The sequence below is a fragment of the Panthera onca genome, chromosome A1 (genome assembly GCF_046562875.1).
Source record: "Panthera onca isolate mPanOnc1 chromosome A1, mPanOnc1 haplotype 2, whole genome shotgun sequence".
Classification (NCBI taxonomy): domain Eukaryota; kingdom Metazoa; phylum Chordata; class Mammalia; order Carnivora; family Felidae; genus Panthera; species Panthera onca.
Genome location: NC_138339.1, coordinates 160,465,507 through 160,487,711, shown reverse-complemented (window position 1 = coordinate 160,487,711; position 22,205 = coordinate 160,465,507). Strand labels below are relative to the sequence as shown.

Sequence of the window (22,205 nt, the reverse complement as noted above, 5' to 3'; positions counted from 1 at the left end):
TCCCTTTCCTTGGCCAGACTCGTCTGCTTTATGCAGTCAAGTCTGACCACGTATTTTTCTTCATAGTTGCTGTCCTTGGAGTTGTGCTAAGAAAAGAATGCTGAGATTATGACAATATCCCTGTGCTAGCGATCGACTTATTGTGCTTCTGCTGTGGCGTCCACTTTGTCACAGTGGGTGGGACGTCCTGACGGGTTTTCGGTTGCCATAGACGCAGCGCCCAGCTTCAGGAGTCGGGGCTGCTGGAGGGCACGTGACAAGGGACACCGCCCATCCTGGTCTGGCAGGGCCCTGTTTGTTCCTTCACCCTTGCTCTGCGGGGTCTGTGGCGGTAGGACGATGGGCACACGCAGAGGGACAGGCCGGCCTCGCAGCTCCTCCCACCCCCCCCCGTGGACCATCTTTCCTGCCACCCTGCACCTGGGGCTGACTGGTTGGGCACCTTCCCCACCGAGCCGGGACCCTGGTCTCAGGGACAGGCCCTTCTGAGTCTGAGGGCACCCTCCGTCAGCCCCGGGGTCCCCTTCACTCCTCTCTCTCCACCTTCACCCTTGCTCCCCGACCACATGGACTGTTGTAGTTCAAGTTCCTCTGTTTAAATGAGTGGCTGGACCCAGACCGGCACCGTTGCCTCCTGTGTTCTCCCAGGCTTTGTGGTGCTGATACCCTTGATATTTACATCTTGAACCCATCCTGGGCGGCGTGTGTTAAAGCTCTGACTTCGTGCTTTCCCAGGGGGCTCGTGCACTGTCCCCAAACCTCCCGTGTGGCTCTGCATTGACCGTCTGTCATGTGCACCACACATCACGACTCTCAGGATTTCTGGACACCCCACTCCGTTCCGCTGAGGTTCTGTCTGTTCCTGAGCCACAAGTCTAGAGCCCGTAGCTTCATAACACACCGCTTGCCAGACCCCCTCTCATGTCTGTGTTCCGAGAGGACATCTCAACAACCACCACCCACTCCCTTTCTCCCCAACATAGATGATCTCGGTCCACAACAACGTTTAGAGATAGCAATACAACGACCGACGTCCTGGAAAACTAAAAATTCTAACTTCCCAGGAGCAGAAAGGAATAAATGAAGGCACACGACAGTTGGGGATTATCCCCAAGAGCCTGCTGTATAAAACCCGACGTGTTGTGCACCTTCCCAAGCCACGGCTCTTGCACCCAAAACACACATGACGACTACTTATTTTAATTTGCAGAATTAACATCCCAAATGCAGCTTCAAACCAGGAAATGATGCACCGAGACTGGTTTGGAACAACAGGAGCAGCCCCCTCCGCTCTGCAGAGAACGGGACGGGGCAAAGCGGCAGAAGCCCCATCGTGGAATCGCACGTGGGAGCCTCACTCTCACCCTCACCCTCCTCCAGAGGCCTGTATCGTCCTTCTCTCCTCCTTCACTGGTTACTCAGAAGACGTGGGGTCTTCCCCTCCCAGCCAGGGCTAACCGGCCCTCCCCGCGCTCTTGACCTCAGGCTGCCACCTGTGGGGGGTGGACCCTGGGCATGTATGTCCTGCGGGTTCTGTTTCTCTGGGGAATCCCGATGGGTCCATAGGCTGTGAGGTTATGTTTCTTCAAAGTTCATCCTGTTAGACAACAGTAAGGTTTGGACACTCATTTTTCAGGCTCAATTACACTTTCATTGTTTGGTTGGAGTATAAGGGAAAAAACCACATCACCTCTAAGTTAATATTTAAATGTGTTCATTTTATTCGGCACTCCTTGAATAAAGAGATTCTTCTTTATAGAAAATAGTGATTCTATTTTATTTTTCCTCCTAGTGGCGGGGTGAGTGGATGTCCCCTCAGGCAGTCTTGGCTTCTCAGTTCCGGCTCTATTTCCCCTTGTGGTGTTTGGCTCCTTTGAACAAACGCCTGTGCTTCTGTAGTCTTTGCTTGAGAGTGTTGCCTGTTTGGAAAGAGGAGATTTTCTTGAGAAATCCTCTGTGTTCCTAGGAAGCTGGTTTCACACCCTCCTGTGGTTCACTCACACGGGTGTGTACTGGGCCGAGCCCTGGGCTGAGAGACTGAGGGGCACCTGACCTACCACAAGAGACTTCCTCGGGGTCGTCCCGGGTGTGGCCCTCCCCCAGGTCCAGGGCGGTGGGAATGTGTGTGGGCACCTCAGTCTGCCCCCGGCACCCCCGTGGGGCAGGTGCTCTGAGCACCCCACTTAAGAGAACAAAGAAGCTGAGGCTTAGGATGTGCTGTCCCCTGCCCTGGGTCACCCCAAGTCGACACAGCTTTTTGGGAGTCAGTTGGGGATCTGAACCCAGGTCAGGCCGACTCCAAATCCTGCACTCTGAGCCGCTGTCCAGCCCGTGGCAGGAAGCCTGACCCTATGTGCACTGAGTGTGCACATAGATGAGCCACTGAGTGAGGGGGACTGTCCTCACTTTCCCAAAGGAGCCATGAGAGGAGGGAGTCCGGGTGGGGGGAGTGGGCTTGCAGGGATGCAGAGGACAGCAGGGGGCAAGCCGGAGCCCCGAGAGGTCAGGGCGAACTCGGAGGCACTGTTTGCAGGAGGGAGAGGGGGAAGGTGTGGGTTCGGGTGAGGGTGGCAGTGGGCCAGGTGGGGAGAGCCCTGGCAGGATCTTGGGGAGCCCAGGCCAGGATGCAGAGAGGGGAGGAGCTGTGGGGAGGTGGTCACAGAGGGAGGACTGGGTGGGGGCCAGGCCGCACCCTTTAATGCCTCACTGCCACTGCCTTCTGCCTCCAAACCCGGTGAGGGCTCCTCTGAGCACTACTGGGCTGGGCTGGGGGTGTCCCCTCCCCTCGGGGGCACCCCCTGTGGACGCAGTCCTGTGATGTCAGGCTCTGGGAGGTCAAGGACCTCGGTCCCTCCCGTGCATGCACCGCTGGGCCCCCAGCCCTGGCACCAGAGGAGTGCCCGCCACCCATCCCCCAGACAGGCAGGCCCAGGGCCAACGTGCAGGAGCCACAGCAGGTGGAAAGGCCCTGCCTCAGACACTGGAGCCATAGGGACATTCCTGTTCTCACGACAGAATTCTCAGGGCCCAGGGACTGGGGATTTGGCAAAGTCTCCCTGACATCTGACTAAAGCAGCAGAAAGTGGCTGGATGTCAGTACCGGTTGGTAAGTTTGTGGCGGGCGGGGCAACCGCTCACCCCCCTTTCAACCCCCGACTGCACTGGGCTGTCCCACTGGGGGGAGGTGCAGACTGTGGGGGGCCTGCAGTTTCGGGGTCCCAGGGCTGGCTCTGGCCCCGCACAGTCAGAGTGGTTCCTGGCTGCTTGGTGACCAGTCACACAATGCAAGGTCTCTAGTGACCCGTCTGTGGTTCCACCCTGCTGGGCATTTAAACAAAGGACAAAATAGCAGGCTGGCCTCATAGAGGATGACAGGGGCGGCGGGGGGAGGGGGGGTGGTGCGGTTTGAAGGAGCGGCTGACCGCAAGACGCCGGACCCAGAAGTGTCCCAGCAGGCTGGAGCGGAGGGCGATCTAACCTTCCCCTGGAATGCGGGCGCCTCGAGGGCAGGGGTCCGTGTCCACGGTGCTCAGTCCCCAGAACTGGGAAGGGTGTGGGCCCGTGGTAGGTGCCCAGTGAGCACTGATGGAGGCGAATGAAGGTGGCCAGGTGTAAGTGTTTGGTCCTGCACTTGGCTCTATGAGGACCCAACTAATGGGGCTGCACCGAGGCCCGTTTACAAACCCCAGGAAGTCTTCGCTAACACTACCTTGAAATGTGGGCGTGATGCGCCCCCAAACCCGGTGGTCTCAGGGTGCGTGGACCAGTGTGTGGTAGAAAGAACTCAGGAGGTGCTGATTCGAACCGTCTACGGGACTACAGAGTCTACCTGGGAGAGGCTGGGAGGCCAGGAGGAGGACTGGCCTGGAGAAGAGGCTCAGGAGTGTTCTGGAAAGTTCCAGGAAGAAGCATGGGGCCGGGGCAGAAGCCACCAGGGGAAATTCGTGGACCAACTTCAGCAATTAGGAAGTTGTCTGAAGGGGCAGGGGTGGGAGGAGTGGAAGGGCGGAGGGTGGGGGCGCTCAAAGGTGTGGGACTCCCCAGGTGGGAGGCTTGGGGACCTTGTGGGCCTGGTCCTGTGGTATGTAGTGGTGGGCCCACAGGTCCCAGGGACAGCAGAGAAGGGAGGGGACACCCACACGTGGCCCAGGACTCGTGGAATTTGGACTCAATGAGCCAGGAGTCCCGCAATGACAACACAGGAAACCCGTGGGGGTCCCTGCCAGTCTGCCCAGGGACTGAGTCACCTGCCCCTCCAGAGAGCTGTCCCCTGGAGCAGACGGTTTACTTCTCTCCACGGCGGGGGCAGGAGCAGCCGTCCTCCACACTTACCTGTCACCAAGATGGCCTCAAGTTCTGTTTACCTAAAGCTCTTCGAAGGTTGTCAATGATTTTTTCCAGAACTGCTAGGCTTTTAATCTGATAAAGTGTCTCTTTCTCCTCTTCTGTGGGAAAAATTAAGCAAAATGATCAAGATTTAACACACAACTGTGGTCTAATTCCAAACTCCTGTTTCTCCTTTCAACCAGGCTGTCTGGAGCTCAGCTGGGGCTCTGGGCCTGTCTCCTGCACTGCCTCCTCAGGGCTCATGGCCCCGTGGTTTGTGGCCCTGCATGGACCTTTCATTCCCTCCCGTGAGCTCAGAAAGGGGCCGGGATGGTCAACACACACACTCTGTTCGTCAACCAGTTCACAATGGGGCTGCGTGTGCCGCTTTCCTATACCATCCCCCATGCCGTGCAATGTCTCTTAGCACGTGACAGGTGTCATCACGAAGTCAAACGTAAGACTGTGCTATAGAAGATCAGCCATTGGGAAGAGGAGAAATTCCACTGGCAGTCCCACCATGGCGCTTAGTGGGAGAGAAGGGCTCCAGCCCAGGAAGGAGAGCCCGTCAGTTTCCAAGAGGTGCCCTGCTGTGGCGGCCAGAATTTCACATTAGAGATTCATTCCTTGGAGCCTACTTTAAACCCTCTTTGCCGTGCTGTCCCCAGGTGTGGCGTAGGAGGACTACATTGTGGTGTCTATACTTTTTTGTCTCTGGGGCAGTCGGTGGTGGAGCTCAGCGTAGCCCTGAGCAATGAGTCCTCAACACATGGGGTTGCTTGACGGCCCCGCTGAGAGCCCACCCATGTGCCCGTCGGGGCGGGGGCTGGAGCTCCGGGAAATGCCCCACCTGTGGCCACAGGCCCAGAATGCACACCTGCTCCCAGAGGGGCCTGCGTGTTGCGTGGGCTCGGAGAGAAGGGACGCCTGGGGGTGCCCAGCTACGCTGAGCCACAGGGGCCCCGAAAGGTTCCTGGGAGCGGGTATCGGACCGTCTTTGATCTGCACGGTCATTTCTAGTGGCTCAGCCTAAGACCCTAGTCCTCAGGGAGGTGTTCTGATAGGACGCTGTCACACATGCTCCTGGAGGGGCCACCCCAGTGTGGCAGGGCCCCAGAGGCTCGTGGAGACCACCTGCCATGTGTCCCACTGTGGGAGTTACAAGGCATGTCCCCACCTTCCTGCATGGGACCCTCAGCCTGCTCCTCGCTGAGACAGCAGGGTGAAGGAGACCACAGCCGCAGGCCAGCTGGGGCAGGTGGGGCAGAACCTGGGTTGTCCCAGGTCCCCTTCCTCTTCCAGCTCCTTGCGTCCCAGTGATGCCCCTAGGCAGAGGGGTTGGGGGCACAGCGACCTTGCGTAGCCCGTCTATGCAGGTGTTGTTACTGTGATTTGAAGGAGACTTTCGGAGTCCCCCCTCTCTCTGGTTTCCCAGGATGAGTGGTGGGGCTCCCCTCTCACCCACCCTCACCCCCACTCCCAGCCTTCCCTGCTGGGGGCCCTGGTGCCCCTATGCTTCCCTCTCCTTCATTCCCTCTGTCCCATTGGTTGCCAACGTCTTAAGAAAATTTCCTACAGGGAGGAAGAGAAATCAGATGGATTCTGATGTTTGTAACATGTGGGTCCTCTAAGTGGGGACCCAGAGCAGGAGCCCTGCCTGGGCCCGAGGGTGCTGTGGCTCCCGGGCAGGCAGGTGGCCTTCGTCCTGCTCCTGGGCCATGGGGTGGACTCTGGGCGTGCAGCCAAAGGGCCCCGAGGCTGGTTCGTTTCCTGGGAGGTGTGGTGGCTGCAAATTTTCAAACCACCTGCCAAGTGTGGCTGGTGGACCTGAGAGTCAGCCCCACCCGACCTGGGCCCCGGCGCAGCCCTCTGCCCAAAGGGCCGGAGCTCCACCATTAGAGATCCATTCCTTTGAAAGATTCCCCTTGCCAAACTTTGCCTGCTCTAACACTAATAAGCAGCAACAGAACAGCCCCCTGACATGTTGGGGGCCAATGGCAGCCATCCTAGGCCATTGTGGGACACACCACTGACCTGACAATCAGACTCAGAATGATTCCGTGTGTTCCTTATTCCCCGGGGAGGAGACAACTGAAGTACCTAAGTGTCCCAGTGAGGTCGTTGGTTGAAAGGGGAAAAGGGAAGAGGAGGGCCCCAAGGAAAGGAGGGCACACACACGAAAAGGACGTTAAGGCAGTTGATGTTATCCCAGAGCCGATGACAGATTTCAGGAGGTGGGCACGGCCCAGGACAGGCAGCCTGAGCCTGAACAGGCCGCCGCCTCCACCTGGTCCACCTCCACTGTCGTGCGCTGGGACAGGGGCTGCCTAACCCTCCGGGTCGGCTTTCCCAGATCAAGCAGATGGCTCAGGCCTGAGGACAGAGGAGCTCGAGGTGAGGTGGTAAGGGTCAGGTGGGAGGTCACCGGGGAGGAAGGGTCACTTTATCCTGCCTCAGGCTGCATTTCTGTTAGCATTTTCTCGTGGCTGGAAGGTCTGCATTTCATGGAATTTAAAAAAACAAAAACGCTACGTGGGAATTCTGGCGGCCTCTTGCTAGCGTGAGCCCCCCACCCAACCCAAACCTCTGCACGAAGTCACACGGGAGCCACCTGAGGCTCCTGGAAAGAGATCACACGCAGGAGGCTGTGGAGGTGTGGATTTCACGCGTCTGTGTTTGTTGCCTTCCTGGCTTCGACCCGGGTGTCGGCCCGGTGCGCTGCGACGCAGTGGCAACGGCCCCGGAGCTCTGATAGAAACTCCATGTTTCTGGCCTCAGGGAGAGGAACCCCTGGGAGCAGAGCGTGCATGAGGGGGCTCAGGAGGGAAGAACTCCAGAAAGATGGCTTTCCTGATTCGGGGTGTGAAACCCCACCCGTCTCAGCCTCCTCCTTTAGCTGGTGGATACACGGGACCCTCAAACCAGCAGAGAAGAGACAGACTCAAACCACCACTCACAAATGGCAAGATCAAGTACACTGTGGAAGCCTAACCAGGGGGGATGGCTTGCTAAAATAAGAACATTAATGTTCTCCAGAGGGTTCAATCGAAAACAGCATAATACTTACAATGCCCAGGAATAAACACACAATAATTCAATGTATAGAGAATCAGAAAAATATCACCAAATTTCAAGGGAAAATGTAATTGACAATACCAGCTTCTAGATGACTCAGATGTAGAATTATTAGGCAAAGACTTTAAAGCAGCTAGTATAAACATGCTCCATAAGGTATAGAAAAGCACTAGAAGTGAGTGAAAAGATATTCTCTGAGAATAGCAGGGAAATAACTATGGTCAAGAATCAAAGGAGAGGGGCGCCTGGGTGGCTCAGTCGGTTGAGCGTCCGACTTCGGCTCAGGTCATGATCTCACGGTTTGTGGGTTCGAGCCCCGCATCGGGCTCTGTGCTGACAGTTCAGAGCCTGGAGCCTGCTTCTGCTTCTGTGTCTCCCTCTCTCTCTGCCCCTAACCCACTCGCATTCTGTCTCTGTCTCTCTCAAAAATAAATAAACATTAAAAAAAAAAAAAAATTTAAGAATCAAAGGAGAATTACAGAGCTAAGATATACAACACCTGAAATGAAAATTTTACTGATGGGCTCAACAGTAGACAGAGATACTGTGGAGGAGCGAGAGAGAGAAGTTATACAAATGGAAATGGAAAGGAAAATATGTAAAAAATGAACAGAGTCTCAAAGACCCACGGGACAACATCACAAGGTATAATGCATGTGTGTAATTTGAGTCCTGGAAGAATAAGAGAAAAATTTTGGAGCAGAAAAAATATTTAAAGAAAAATATCCAAATAGTCACATAGATTTTTTTTTTTTAACGTTTTTATTTTTGAGACAGAGAGAGACAAAGCATGAACGGGGGAGGGTCAGAGAGAGGGAGACACAGAATCTGAAACAGGCTCCAGGCTCTGAGCTGTCAGCACAGAGCCTGACGCGGGGCTTGAACTCACGGACCGCGAGATCGTGACCTGAGCCGAAGTCGGCCACTTAACCGACTGAGCCACCCAGGCGCCCCTAAGATATTTACATTTTTTAATTTATCAGAAACTTTTCCAAAAGATGCAAAGTAATGGTTTTACTGGTGACTTCTATCAAACATACAAGGAAGAAATGATACCAACCTTACTCAAACTTTTACAGGAAATAAGAGGCATTACTGCCTGACTCATTAAATGAGGTTAGCTTAACTTTAACCAAAATTTGACAGTAATGTTACAAAAAAAATAAATGAAAAAATTACAAACCAATATTTCTTATGAATATAGATGAAAAACCCTTAGCGATATTTGGACATAGGTGAAAAATACTGAGCAAATATTTGCAAGTTAAGTAGCACAAAACTGAAAAGGATAATACGTCATGACCAAGTAGGTCTTATCCCAGGAATGCAAGGTTGGTTTAGCATCTAAAAATCAATGTAATTCACGATTGTAACATAATAAAGAAAAAGAAGTGTCCATTTAAATATATGCAGAAAAAGCATTGGACAAAAGCCATAATAAAACCCCTCAGCAAAATAAGAAGTGAGAAACTTTCTCAGGCAGATGAAGTGCATTTACAAGAAACCTACAGCCAACCTCATTCTTAATGAGAAAGGACTGAACTGCTTCCTACTGAGGCCTGCAAGGTGAAGGCGCTCCCTTTCTCCACTTCTTTTTAAGACCTTACTCCTATAGTATCGGTGTGAGTCAGGGGTCCAAGACAGTTTCTAGTTCATTTCCGCGTGGCCCCCAGCAGAAGCCGGTCATCACATACACACCTCCACCTGCCCCCAGAGCAAGCGCTTGCTCTGGTCTCCTGTCCCGCTCCCTGTCCCAGGTGAGCCCTGTGGAAAAGAGCTGAAGAATAGAATTAAGATCCTGAGTCTGGGGCCCAGCTACGCAAAACTACAGCCCACACTTGGCCTTTAAGAATTAGCAAAACATTGGCTGGTTTCTTCTTACCCACTTGCTTGGTGGCCACCTGTCTTTCCCATGCTCCGTCAAAGCTGACACGGACCTGTGTCCCGTCCCTCCATGGAGATGCTCATCCCTTGTGGGAATTCAGCCCACCTGGTTGCCTTTTGACTTCGGCTCTCTGCTGGGCTCAAGAGAAGTCGTGGTTTTGTTGGTTATTTGCCTTTTTGTCATTGTTAGGGTGTGACCAATGTTCTTGGCAGCTTTCTTCCTAAATAGAAAAGTCCTAATGTGTGCTTATTCTATACTTTGAGGTTGTTCTGTTACGTGCTATTTTTAGTGTGTGTGTCACCTCACACGTGCCACAGGTGAACCGGAGGCTCACCTCTGGGAGGGCAGTGGGCTAAGAACATCACGTGCAGCCCGGTGGAGGGTATGTTCCTTTGCTTCTACCAAGCGTCTCAGCAGTGTCAATGCCAGACAATGCCTAAAACTGTGTTTCTCAGCCTGATGTGTGGAAAGGACTGATTCAAACCATAACTCCCCATGAGCCTGTGTTTGTAAATTTTCAGGCAATATCAACAGGCAGTTGACTAACAGGAGGAAGATATATATTAGTGACATACATCACAGACAAAAGACTAATATCCTTAACATATAAAGAATTCTTAAAAACTAAGATATAGGGCCACCTGGGTGGCTCAGTTGGTTAAGGGTCCAACTTCAACTCAGGTCATGATCTCACAGTTTGTGAGTTCGAGCCCCGTGTCGGGCTTTGTGCTGACAGTGTGGAACCTGCTTGGGATTCTCTCTCTCCCTCTCTCTCTGCCCCTCCTCTGCTCTTTCTCTCTCAAAAATAAATAAACATTTAAAAAATTAAGGTATAGAAAAATGAGAAAAAGGTATTAACAGATCACAAAAATACATTAAAATGACCCATAAACAGGGGCACCTGGGCTCAGTTGGTTAAGCATTGGACTTTGGCTCAGGTCAAGATCTCATGGTCTGGGGTTTAAGCCCCACATCAGACCCTGTGCTAACAACTCAAAGCCTGGAGCCTGCTTTGGATTCTGTGTCTCCCTCTTTCTCTGTCCCTCCCCTACTCACGCTGTCTCTCTCTCTCTCAAAAATAAATATTTTTTAAAAATAACCCATAAACATTTGAGAAGCTGTTCCAACTCATTTATCTGATCGTCAAAGCTGTAAAAGTAGGAAGACTTACTGTCACCAAGGCTGCAGGGGAACAGGCCCTCACACACACCGCAGGTGGGAGCACAAACGGGCACAGCCTTCTGTGGGTTATTGGTGGTTCAAATGTGACCACATACACACTCCTGATTTCACTCAGCAGACCATGTGTAGACGTCTACCCTGAAGATGCACATCCAACAACATGAAAAGACATGTGCGAAGGGTACCCAATGCAGCACTGTTGGCGAAGTGTTGGAAACAACCTGAAAGCCCACGGGCGGGAGAGCAGTTAGATAAGCTGTACTCTGTCCACACGATGCAGATCTAGACAAGTGTAAAAACCAGTAATGAGGAAGCTTCTGTAAACAGATGTGGAATAATTCATAGCACAGATTGTTAGGTTAAGAGAGGGAAGTGCCAGATATCCATACTGTGCTATCTTTCATGCACAGAAAAAGAGTTATAAGAAAATACACACGATCAGACTTCAGTGAAGTGGCTTAAAAACATTTAAGAAGACATACGATATAAAACAGTAAACTGAGTAATCTTGTACCAAAAAAGGGTCATAAACACGTACCTGCTCATTTGTGCCCAAGTAAGCATGGGAAGGATAAGGCAGGATGATGAGGCTGGTCCCTGTGGGACGTGAGGCAGCGGGTGGACAGAAGCAGGGTGGCACCAATGTTAGGGGCACAGCGGAAGTGGAATTCTTAGATGCAAGACTTTTTGTATTAGAATCATGGCTATATACTTCAAAAGAAGGAAGTGACATCAACCACAATGAAAAGGGACCCAAAGCAGAATAGTACAAGTCAGTAACTAGGAGGGCGGGAAGAAAAGAGCCTGAGGAGGAAGTTTGGAAGGAAGTACCTGACGACATATTCTAAGGCTTAACATGAAAGGCGGTACACAAATCTTGCCTGCTAGTTAGTAAATCTGTTTTTCGCAGGGTGGGGCTACACCAGCAATTCTTGGGCTACTTCTGTGTTTTCTGGGACTGAGCAAATGCACGGACTCTAGTGGGGCAGGAGGCCCAGGATTCTCACAGACAAAAGGAAGGAGGTAGGATGAGCCTCACGGGCAGGTCTGGGACCAGTGGAATGAGTCTGAATTCATGATGCCCAACATCTGAGCAGATAGGTGTGGAAACACAGATCTGTGCCCACACACATCTGTCTTGGCTCTGTCCACCGGGGGGTCTGGAAACAACACCCCACCAGAGCAGCAAACACATCCAACCCTGACTTTGGCTTCTAACTACCCCTCTCCAGCATGGGGGAGCAGGGCTCTGTGCAGACCTGGCTGCTCCCAGGGCTGGGGCAGGGAAAGTGTGCAAGAGCAATGCCAATGTGTCGAGCTCCAAATAAGAAAACCAAAGAAGCAAAATGCACAATAGTAGTGGTTTGTAACCCACTGAATAAAGTGAAGACCAGTATGTTACACGGATCTAAACATAATGGAATCAACAAGTAGATAAAGTCCTTTTAAGAAAGTACAGCTCTTCCTTGCAAATGTAGAAGGAATGGTAGAACTAGAAAATCACCTTTTGGCAAATACTATAGTGGTAATTCTTGCAGTTAAGAGGTGATGGATGCTGGGGCGCCTGGGGGGCTCAGTCGGTTCAATGGCTGCCTCTTGATTTTGGCTCATGTCATGATCTCATGTTTCATGGGATTGAGCCCCATGTTGGGCTCTGCTCTGAGGATGGAACCTGCTTGGGATTCTCTCTCTCTCTCCCTCCCCCGTCCACACACATGTATGCATGAGTGTGTGCTCTCTCTCTCTCAAAATAAATAAACGATTTTTAAAAAGGAACAATGGATGCTAAATTAGTGGTGAAAATATGGTGAAAAGCAGGGTATTTTTACAGTCTGAAAGTATCTCCCCCCAAAATACTAATTGTTTACACATGGAAAAAAAATCAAGTTGATTATGGAGACACCGGGTATACAGTACCTTGAATAAGTGATCAAAGTGAAGTGAACACCCCCCACCCCGGGTAATGAGATAGTCTACATCATGCACATCCTCATGGGACACACGAAGGAAGACATAGCATCACTTCTTTAACATTCTTGCCCCGAAGGCAACCTGAATCTAGTCGTGGGGAGAATTCAGACAAACCCAAATTGAAAGAGATTGTATTAAGTAGCTGGCCAGTACTCCCCAAAGTCATGAAAGACAGAGACCAGGTAACCCCCAGGCGGGAACGACAGATGTGACGTCACCGGTAGCTGCCATGAGGAATCTGAATGGATCCTGGAGCCAAAAAATGGCATTGGGAAGATAATTGACAAAATTTGGACCAGGTCTGTAGGTTACCAGGCAGGACTGCATCAGCGTGGACTTCCCGGTTTTAGTAATTGTACTCGAGTTACGTAAGACGTTACCACTGGGGAAAGCTGGGTGGAAGGAACACGGGAAACTCTACCACTTTCCTAGGTTGTAAGTCTAAACTGGTTTCACAATGGAGCTGTTTTAGACGTTGCATCCTGCACGTTTCACCCATCCCGTCGCTTTCCTGTTACCAGACACATGAACCTCGCTCCCGCACATGCCACGGCAGCACCTGCCTCCCTGTACAAGTCGCCAGAGACAGTCCGCCCGTCTGTACCAGTTTGCAAACAGAGATCTTTATTGAGGTGGACCATCATTAAGTTTGCTGAGAACATGGCACTCCGTGTGCTCAGCGGTTTGGGTCTTGTCCCCTGGGTGGGTATTGAGGGCGCCTTAGGTCCGGGGTGGGGGTGGGTGGGGGGAGACAGCTATGGTGCCCCCCCCCTCAAAGAGGACGGTGCTCCTCCAGGGACAGCTGGCTCAGAGACTCTTCTGCACCCAGTGGAAATGTCCCTCCCAGGCTGACTGGCGGGTCCGGCACCACGCCTTCTTGCCCCCTGTCAGTCCTGCCTGGGGCTGGCTCCCAATCTACCTTCAGCCTGCCACCTGATACGGGCAGTCCCTGAGCCGAGCCGTGCCTCAGTTTCTCCATCGGAACAGCACTCTCGAGCTAAGGGGGGCACAGACAACTTCTGCCGCACGAAGCTGTTGCTGACACAGGGAGGAGGCCTTTATGTTAAACGGTGGCGTTTGCCTGGAACCCGGGGAAGGCTAGGGTGCATCCCAGCAGCAGAGGGGCCGTGTGGGGAGGGTGGGGTGCTCTGCCGAGCCCTCAGGCGAGTTTCAGGGTGCAGCCCAGGATGGGGATGGGCACAGGGGTGGCCTGCAGCGTCGTCTGCAGCTGTCCATGCATGCACCATGGGTCTGGGAATTGCACGGTCCCTCTGAGGGTGGGCCTGGGCCCCAGGACCCTGGAGGGCTGATGGCTTCTCTGATGCCCCCACCCCAGACTCAGTCCCTTCCCCCTGGCTCTCATTCTCACTGGCTCAGGTTTTCCTGTCCATTCTTATTTCCTCCTGCTTCTCCAGTGAGCCTGATGGGTGTGATGCAGGGAGAGTGTGTCCCTGAAGCCGCTCTAGGTCACGGTGGTCCTTCAGTGGAGACACACCCATCCTTCAGTATAGACCCTTCCTTAACTTCTCCTATTTGCAGCCCCCCTGCAACAAAGGCTTCTGGCTGTATTCATGCCCATTAGGCACTTTGAGTCAGTCAGTGGGTGGGACAACCCCAGAGGGGCTAGAAATGTTCCTTGCCATGAAAATCCTACTCTCATTCTATCCTTCCAAACACCAGAGGCTGGTTCCCTGGGGACAAGTCTCTGTGGAATGGACTGAAATGTAGGTTCCAGGGCCCGGCCTGCAGATATGCTCAGCTCCCCTCCACTGTGCCTGGTACAAAGGACCTGGTCCCTCCTCTAGGGCCCGCCACAACCCTTCACGGGCCAGGCGTCCCGCGAGCTACATGGGCACCTTTCTTTTGCATCATCTTTAGGGTGAGGAAAAGATCTGTCACCCCGTGGGGGGCTAGCTCCTCAGCCTCAGAGCCTGAACATGGAGTTAATTTCAGCAACCTTGGCCGTTGGAGGGACACATTCCCTCACTCCAGGGGAACCTCCCTGGTGGCAGGGGTGACACTGGCTCTCCCTGCCCAACCCCTGACCCCCAGGGAGGGGCAGGTACCCAGCTGACGTGTGGGAGGGGCGGGCAGTGTGGCAGCCCTTCCTCCCGGCTAGTGGCCACCTGCCTGCCGGGACCTTCCTGCCAGGCTCTGCTTCTCCAGGGTCAGGACCAAGGGCAGGGGTGGTGGGCAGGCAGTTCCTCTACGGAGACGGGAAATCAGCCCCACTGGGGTGAAGCAGCCTCAATCTCTCTCCAGCCACGCTTTCATCCTCCGTGACGGGGACATCCCCGTGTACATCTGCCTGGCTCCTCTGTCCTCCCCACCACCTTCTCCTAAGGCAGGGGCATTACCGGGTTGCATTTACCATCAAAGAAAGGCCTTTTTTCTTTCCCAGAAGAGAATTTCTTTTTATGATGCTTCTTACTAATATCCATCTTATAATCCGTTTGAGTATAGGTTTCTTTGATGAAGACCATGAAAAAATAAGGAAAAGATTTTTTGGTTACATACACGTGAACATTTGGGTCCACACTGTATCTTACGGAACGCTAACAGTTGTCAAGGTCTACTGAAAACGTGCCTTGGAAAGTTGAGATGTACCAGAGTCAGGCGTCATTTGACCGCCTTGAACCCAGCAGTTTGGGCCCCAGCAGATGCTGGATGGTGTTCGTCCCAGGAACCGGAATTCACATCTGGGCGCACAATTGCAAGAAAGTGCTGAACTTCCCGGCTGCTGAATGCAGTTCACGAACTTCTTGTGGGTTTCTGCTCCCGGCCTCCCCTTGGCTACTGTCAGCCAAATACTGGGTCTTGGTTCTCAGCGAGCTGTTTCACTGATTGACACGCACCCCGGACACCATGGAACTGCCCTTTGGAAAAGCACCTTCTCTCTCCACGTTCACTACTAGCAGTGTGGCCTCGGTAGGTTCTTCAGACCTTTGTTCTGTCCCGCGTGCAATGGGGTCAATGTCACTGCCCGCGCTCTCAGAATGCTTAGGTACATGTCAGTGAGCGGGTGGTCACAAGTCCCCGTTTCCATGTGTCCCGCAGTGGCTAAGCTGCCTTTGCATCCTGAGCACAAGAGCCTGCTTGCGTGTGCACCCCCGAGACCACCCCAAAATGAGAGGAACTTGTCTCCACCAGCCTCAGCTTGGCCGCCTCAATCTCGGGAAGGTTACAGAGAAGGTTCCGGACACCTGTTTCTTGCATACCGCCATTTGCTTTTGCCCCAGAAGTAAGCTGGCCTTAAAGAATGTAAACTGGTAGGATTGTGTCTTCACAACCACAGACCTCTAGGAGTACACGCCATCACAGGTTTAAAAAATGTATACTTGCTTTTTTTCTTCATAATCGTTGTTGATTTTGGTAGTGGTCTTTGTGTCATAAGCAATGATGAATTACTTGGATCCAATATCTCTTGGACTAGAATTTCATCTTGGGAAAAAGCACATAAGGACATGTTAGAACCAACGGAGCAGGAATGGTACCCTCTTGTTCTACCTGGACCGAAGGCAGTCTGTGAAGCAGGACTAGAAACCGGAACTCAAGGGGCACCGTGGAGACAGACAGGGTTGGGGTATCTAAAGAGCCCTGTCTGGGGTGGGGGACCACTGCCCCCCTCAACAACTCCTGAAAACCTGAGGGCATCCAGATGCCCTGGACAATAAACTTTGTTCCCCAAAGACACGAGGCTAGAAAGCCTGGTCCAGGTGCCGTCCCACCTCTACTCTCTGCCCCTCTGTCCTTCTGTCCCCTCTGAGACTTTCCCCAAGCCGTCCCCTTGGAGGCACACGGTCTTTCCCGATTTCTGCAGAATGCAGCATTGTTTTCTCTCTCCCTCTACGCCTCCCTGACAGCTCCCAGGAAGCTTCTAACGTAAGCGCACTGGGCTTTGCGTCAGACAGACGGGACCCACGTCCTGGTTTCACTCTCACTGGATCACGACCCAGGCAGCTTCCACTTGGACCCTCAGTTTTCTCCTCTGTAAAATGGGCCTGTCTTATCTCATCAGGCGTGTTATGAGGGTCACATAAAGCCGTGTATGTGGAAAGCCCTTAGTACAGTTGGGGACTGAGGTGGAGGCCTCCCTCAGGGCTCCCCTAAGCTGTCTGTCCCCCTGCAAGCACCTCCCCGCAGCTGTCCTGGGCCAGCACCTCCCCCAGGCCCTCTCCCAACCCTCCCCACCCCCTCCACCCCCCAAGCTGTCCTGGGCCAGCACCTCTCCCACGGTCCCCGCCCCCAGCCACCTCCTTTCTACCTTGAGCTCTCCCCGCCCCACTCACCTGAGTCTCTGCCACATGCACATGGTGGTGGCCTGGCAGACGCCCTGCTACAGGGAGCTCTGAATGGGCAGCCCCTGCTGTTCTCACGCGGTGGCCTCACTTATTTCCAGAGACACGGATGTCTTACTCTCCCGTCCCCACTCGGGAGAAGTGTGGGTGGGTAGAGTGGGAGCCTCAGCTCCCCTTCTGGGCTTAGTTGATCAGAAATCCCAGTGACTCATCCTTTCTTTCTCCACAGTGGCTGGGACTTTGGGGGGTCGGCCCATGGGATGAAGGGGGTGCTGGTGTCAGGACTATCGTCCTGCGGGGCCCGGGACGGTCAGAGCCCCCAGGAAACTTGGGAGCATTTGTCTCCACCGCTCTCGGACTTGCTGGTGCCCCGTTCTTGCTGGAAAGTTCACCTGACGAGGCCTCGCCCTTCCAAGTCTGGCTAAGTTCACACCTGTGTGGGGCCACAGGCGTGTGATTCTAGCTTCAAACCAAATCGCATGTCTCCACCTTGTGTGACGAGCCACCCCTCCAAATACAGACCAGACATTTGATACAAGGAGTTTCCTTACCAAATAGTGCAGCCACGTTGTCATCAAAATTTTTTAAATTTGGTGGCAGTACCGTACGTGGACCTAGAAAAGAAATAGAAAAGTTAACAGTTTAACAATTCATTGAATTTGCACTGATCTCTCTCTCTGCGTCACCCACCAGCCTGCTGCAGGGGGGAGAGGCCTGCAAGGGGTTCCCAGGACTGGGTTCTCATCCGGAAAGTGGCGGGCAAGGTGGCCGTGTGGTAGAGGGACGTGCCCTGTGCTCTGACTCCTGCCGTGTGGGGCAGTGCTCGCTGGCACCGTCCCTCAGAAGGGAACATGCGTCCTGGCACCAGGGATGACTGCCCTTGCATGTGCTCCGCGGACAGCCAACCAAGAGGGACGCGCACGTCCTTTCTGAAGGGCTCCAGAGGCCGGTGCCTCTGGGAGCTTAGGGACGTGATTTGGGGAACGGTGGGGGTTCTCTGGTCGGGAGGGGGTCCCAGAGAGACTGGCCACCGGCTCTCTCCCCTTCAGAAGCAGAGTGATTCCAGGTGGTCTGTTTACAGGGAAGGCACGGGGTCTCAGGGGTGAGCCGGCCGGGCCAGACGGCAGACTTCCGTGGGATCCCTGGACGCCTGACCCCCAGCCTCCCTGGCCTCGCTGGGGGCCTGACAGTGCATGGAGTGAGGGTTTCCGCACAGCGGCGCCAGCCGGGGGCTCCCTACTACTCCTTTTGCTCAGAGCTGGGTGTCCTCGTCCATTTCCTCGACTCAGGGTCAAGGTCAGCCTCCCCCCCCCCCCCCCCCCCCCGGGGAGGGGAGAGGGCACGCCCGGGACCCGCTGGGCAGCGCCACCTTGCCCGGCTGCACAGAGCTCTCAGGCGTCTGCAGACTCTCGTTCCAACAGTAAACCAGTGACGACGCTGATTTTCAAATGGTTTTAATGACGGACAATCTGCATACCAATGGCCTCATCTGCACGCGGGGCTTAGAACAATGCGGAAATCTCTGCAAGGAGGTCTGCACGGAGATGACAATCGCTTCCCAGTGTGCTGACCTCCCGGCAACGAGGCAAACAAAAGTACAGTTCCCCGAGGATGAGGCATTAATGAGTCATTAAGAATGGGCACAGCTGCGTCGAGCGAGCACTTTGTCAAAAATACTCTTTTCATTCTGTGTCTGTCCCGTGATTATAATGGGAGTATTGTGCCAGTCAGGCAGCAAGCGTGTGCAGAAAAATATTTATGCTCTAGAATACCCGCACGGTTTTCAAAGTGCATTGTCAACGGTGGCGGCTGTGGCGTGTTTCGCCTGTTGTCACCTCCGACTGACAGTCTCTCGGCTTCAAACCGCCGGGCGCCGGAGTTACCAGGATCCCTGACTACTCCTCCATATTTGCACAGTGCGCATCCCGGACACCGGGAAGGGCTCGCTGCTGACCTCTGCGGCTGTGCTCTGGTTAATTTGGGGAAAACAAGTCAAACCAGGCCCATGGCTGCCGTTCCCGTCTCTCCTCGTGGTCAGGGCGGCTCACGTTGGCCAATGGCACCAGTGCCCTCGGAGGCAGTAAGCCCCCAGAGAGGGGGGACTTCAACCATCCCCATTTTGACTGCAAACTTTCTAATAGATGAAGTTCTCATTTCCAGTTTCTCCCTTAACTCAAGCAAGACTCAGAGGGCAAAGCCTCCTCTGATGGGAATGGAAACTGCCTGAGCCGGCCGGAGCCCACACGTGATGGACCCCATGACAATGATGCACATGACCCTTCCTGTCCATCTGCCTGTGCCTTGGCCTCTGTCCCACATCTCTGCAGATAAACCTGGAAGGGTCTTTGCATTTGGAGACAGTCTTGGAGACGCCAGTCCGCGCTGTCTTCTGGCTGTCGGCCTCACCCAAATGAACTCCTTTCTCGTGTCACCACCACTGTCTCTACCTTTGGATTTTGTCAGCAGCCGGAGCTGGTCTGTTTGGGACCCCCGGAGACGGGTACTCCCGCGCCCCTGCGCCCCAGCCGCAAGCCCATAAGGAAACCCACTGTTTCCTTTCAGAAAATGATTTAGGGACTGCCCTTAACCGGTCTTTCAAGCCGGGAAGACCATGACGGTCACCTAATGGTGTCCCTGTCTGGACAGGAGACCAGGTCGGGGAGGGGCGGGCTGGCTTAGGGCTGGAGGAGTGCTCCGTCACTGGGCACTGGGAGCACCTCCCGAGGGCACTGGCATGTGACAGTCTGAGCAGGAAGGAGCAGCCTGGAGGGACACGCCCTCCCATGGGGGACACACGGCCCCCACCTGTTACAGCCCCTTCCGCACCCACGGCGTCGCAAAGGACACTGTCCTTGGGAAGCGTCTCAGAGCTCAGTTTGCTGAAGAAAAGGAAGTTGGGGATGTTCAGTCCTTTCAGGACCACCTGACTTCTGGCCCGACTGCGGCCAGCTGGCCCGTCCCCCCCTCGCCCTCCCCCCCGGACGTGTGGGCGTGGCAAGGGCAGGAGGGGACACAGAGCTGGCTCGGGCAACACCCATGGTCCTGCTCTCAGAGGAGCCTCCCAAACCCTGTGGGTGAGCCTTCAGGGTCCACTCGGCCATCCTTGGGAGCTGGGGCTGGAGGACCATCTCGGCCCCATTCCTTCCATCTGTGGTGACCTGTGTGGCAGGTGTAAGAGTGGCCGGGTGGCCTGAGAATAGAGCTTCCTGGCAGGAAGTCGGGTGGGGGGGGTCACAGAGCACCCCCTCCCTGCCATCCTTTGCTGGGGAGTCACAGAGTCCCATCCCGTCCCGACCGGCCTGTCCCTGCTCGGATCCTCCACAAGGAAGGGGCCAGCATGGGAGGGCCGGGGCCAGAGGCACGTGGGGGCCATCCTGGGTGTGATCGGCACCCTCCCTGACAAGGGCATTCGGGGACCACGGCGGATCGGGTGCAGCCGGGATGAGCTGCTGTGCAGGCTTCCGTTAATTTTGTCCGGGTCTTCATGACACCGGCGTGTAAGGGACAACCGCCTCACGTTAGCAAGAAAAAGTTTAGGTGAAGCAGTAAGACCATTTGGACAGGACTACAAGGTCCCGGGACAGCAGCAGTGTGTGTGTGCCGGAAGTGCGGGGTGGCGGACGGTGGGGGGCGGCAGGGTCTCTGTGCTGCCCCTCGACTTTCGGGAGGTTAGAAATTGTCTTTGTTTCCTTAGTTCAGGGGGAGAGGGAGAGAGAGAGAGTAAGCATGTGCATGATCAGGGGAGAGGGGCAGAGAGGGGAGAGAGAGAAAACCCCTAGCAGGCTCCACACTCAGCACGGACCCCAATGCGGGGCTGGATCCCATGACCCTGGGGTCAAGACCTGGGCCCAAATCAAGAGTCGGCCGCTCAACCGACTGAACCACCAGGCACCCTAGAAATCATCTATGATAAAAAGTGAAAATACATCGCATACGCTCCTTCCCCATGAGGTTCTGGAGTTTGAAAAGGACTTTCAAGGTAGAAAAAGTGTTCAACTCGCTTCACTCTCTCCCAGAAATGGATGGGAAACTGGGGAGGTGAGGAGGGGCCTGACTCAGCCCCAGGGAGACATGCGTTTCCCACGCGCCCAACAGCCATCCACCTGTGACTGTACCTGAAATCGTGTTGATGGGCTGGGGCTCCGCGTGGCGCCAGCAGGACAGCAGCAGGACAAACAGGGTCACTCCTCTGTCTCCTGCCATGTTCCCTCCGGCATGCCCTGAAGACCTTGGTCTCCAGGATACCCTAGAATGTCCAGGGTCCTGTGACATCACGGCAGGAAGTGCACAGGGTCCCGCCCCTTATGAAGGGACGGTGGTGTCCAGGGTCCTGTGACGTCACGCAGGAAGTGAGTGGCGAACTGCCCCGTGTGCGGGGAGGGCCGTGTCCGGGGACGTGTGACATCACGGCAGGAAGTGAGCGGGGTCCTGACCCCTGTGCGGGGAGGGCCATGTCCGTGGGACGTGTGACGTCACGGCAGGAAGTGAGCTAGGCTCTCCTGTGTACAGAGAGGGTGGTGTCCATGGACCTGGGATGCTACTGCGGGAAGTGAACCAGATCCTGCCACGTGTGCGGGGAAGGGAGTGTCATGCTCAGGGTCTGTGCCCGGGGAAGGCATGGGAGATTGTCTGGGCCTTGGGGAGCCCATCTACTTACACCTGTTTTGGGCTCCGCTTCCTTCTCCAGTCCTGCATATCCTTCATCTGTGTCCACCTCGCCCCTGGACGCCTGTTAGGAACGCATTCTCTGCGCCCAGCTCTGATCTCCTGAATTAGAATCTGAATCTGCCCCAGATCCCAGGAAGATACCTGTGCACAAGAAATTTGGGAAGCCCTGGGCTACAGCGGTGGTCACTCTGGCCCTTGTAGGTGGAAGAAAGTATTCCTTGACTCTTTTGTGGTTCCTGGCTGTGTCTGAAAATGAAACCGACAGTCACAGGCTAATAGGAGAAAGATTTATTCAAGATAGATTTCGTGTGAAGACACAAAGACACAGAAGATGGCATATGGAAATGAAGTCAAGAAGACAGTTTTGTAATGCCCCCGATTTCAAATCCGAGAGACCACCAAGGAGCCGATACCGATGCAAAAGCACAAGGGTTTATTTGCAAGCTCGAGCTTGGGCCCAAATATACCCGACACAGCAGAGCAGGGACTTGGACCCCTAGGTTAAGAGGCGTAGCAGATTTATAGGGGCCAGTGGCCAATGAGATTGTAACACACATAGAAAGTTGCATAGTCATGTCAGTCCACACGCAGGTGGCCAATTGAATTACAATTTACCCTATAGTAACTGTTTGAACTAGCCTATCACTCTGGTCAGAATTGGCACGCAAGTTTGGCGGGCAAAAGGCGGGGTTTAAGAATTGGCGTGCAAGTTTGGCGGGCAAAAGGCGGGGTTTCCATTCTTTGGCGGTTAGGGGTTCCGCATTCCTATATGAGCCGGTTTCCAGTAAGGGTGTGCTCAG

The 22,205-nt window shown here is 54.1% G+C and overlaps 1 protein-coding gene across 2 annotated transcripts; it reads right to left on the bottom strand.

The window, feature by feature from the left end:
• Positions 1-1,697: 1,697 nt before the first annotated feature.
• LOC132681829 (uncharacterized) lies at positions 1,698-21,054 on the bottom strand. Of its 2 annotated transcripts, none has more exons than XR_009611275.3 (6): positions 20,853-21,052; positions 17,289-17,351; positions 15,782-15,880; positions 14,811-14,906; positions 4,333-4,445; positions 1,698-1,919 (listed from the first exon to the last, which is right to left on the bottom strand). XR_009611275.3 is itself a non-coding variant. In XM_081791863.1 (6 exons), the coding sequence occupies exons 1-6, from the start codon at positions 21,007-21,009 to the stop codon at positions 1,846-1,848; spliced, it is 570 nt and encodes a 189-aa protein (XP_081647989.1). In that variant the 5' UTR covers positions 21,010-21,054; the 3' UTR covers positions 1,698-1,845. The 2 variants fall into 2 exon arrangements, 1 of the variants encoding a protein (XP_081647989.1); XM_081791863.1 differs by having other exon boundaries at positions 4,365-4,445; positions 20,853-21,054.
• Positions 21,055-22,205: the final 1,151 nt, after the last annotated feature.

Bases quoted from the DNA above. Each gene is read 5' to 3' on its own strand.
- LOC132681829 (XM_081791863.1), bottom strand. From the start codon at position 21,009: ATGTCACAGGACCCTGGACATTCTAGGGTATCCTGGAGACCAAGGTCT. The intron at 4,446-14,810 runs GTAAATGCAACC...TTTTTCCCACAG, and splicing joins AAAAAGGCCTTTCTTTGATG to AAGAGGAGAAAGAGACACTT. The intron at 1,920-4,364 runs GTAAACAGAACT...CTTTCCAAACAG, and splicing joins CAACCTTCGAAGAGCTTTAG to GCAACACTCTCAAGCAAAGA.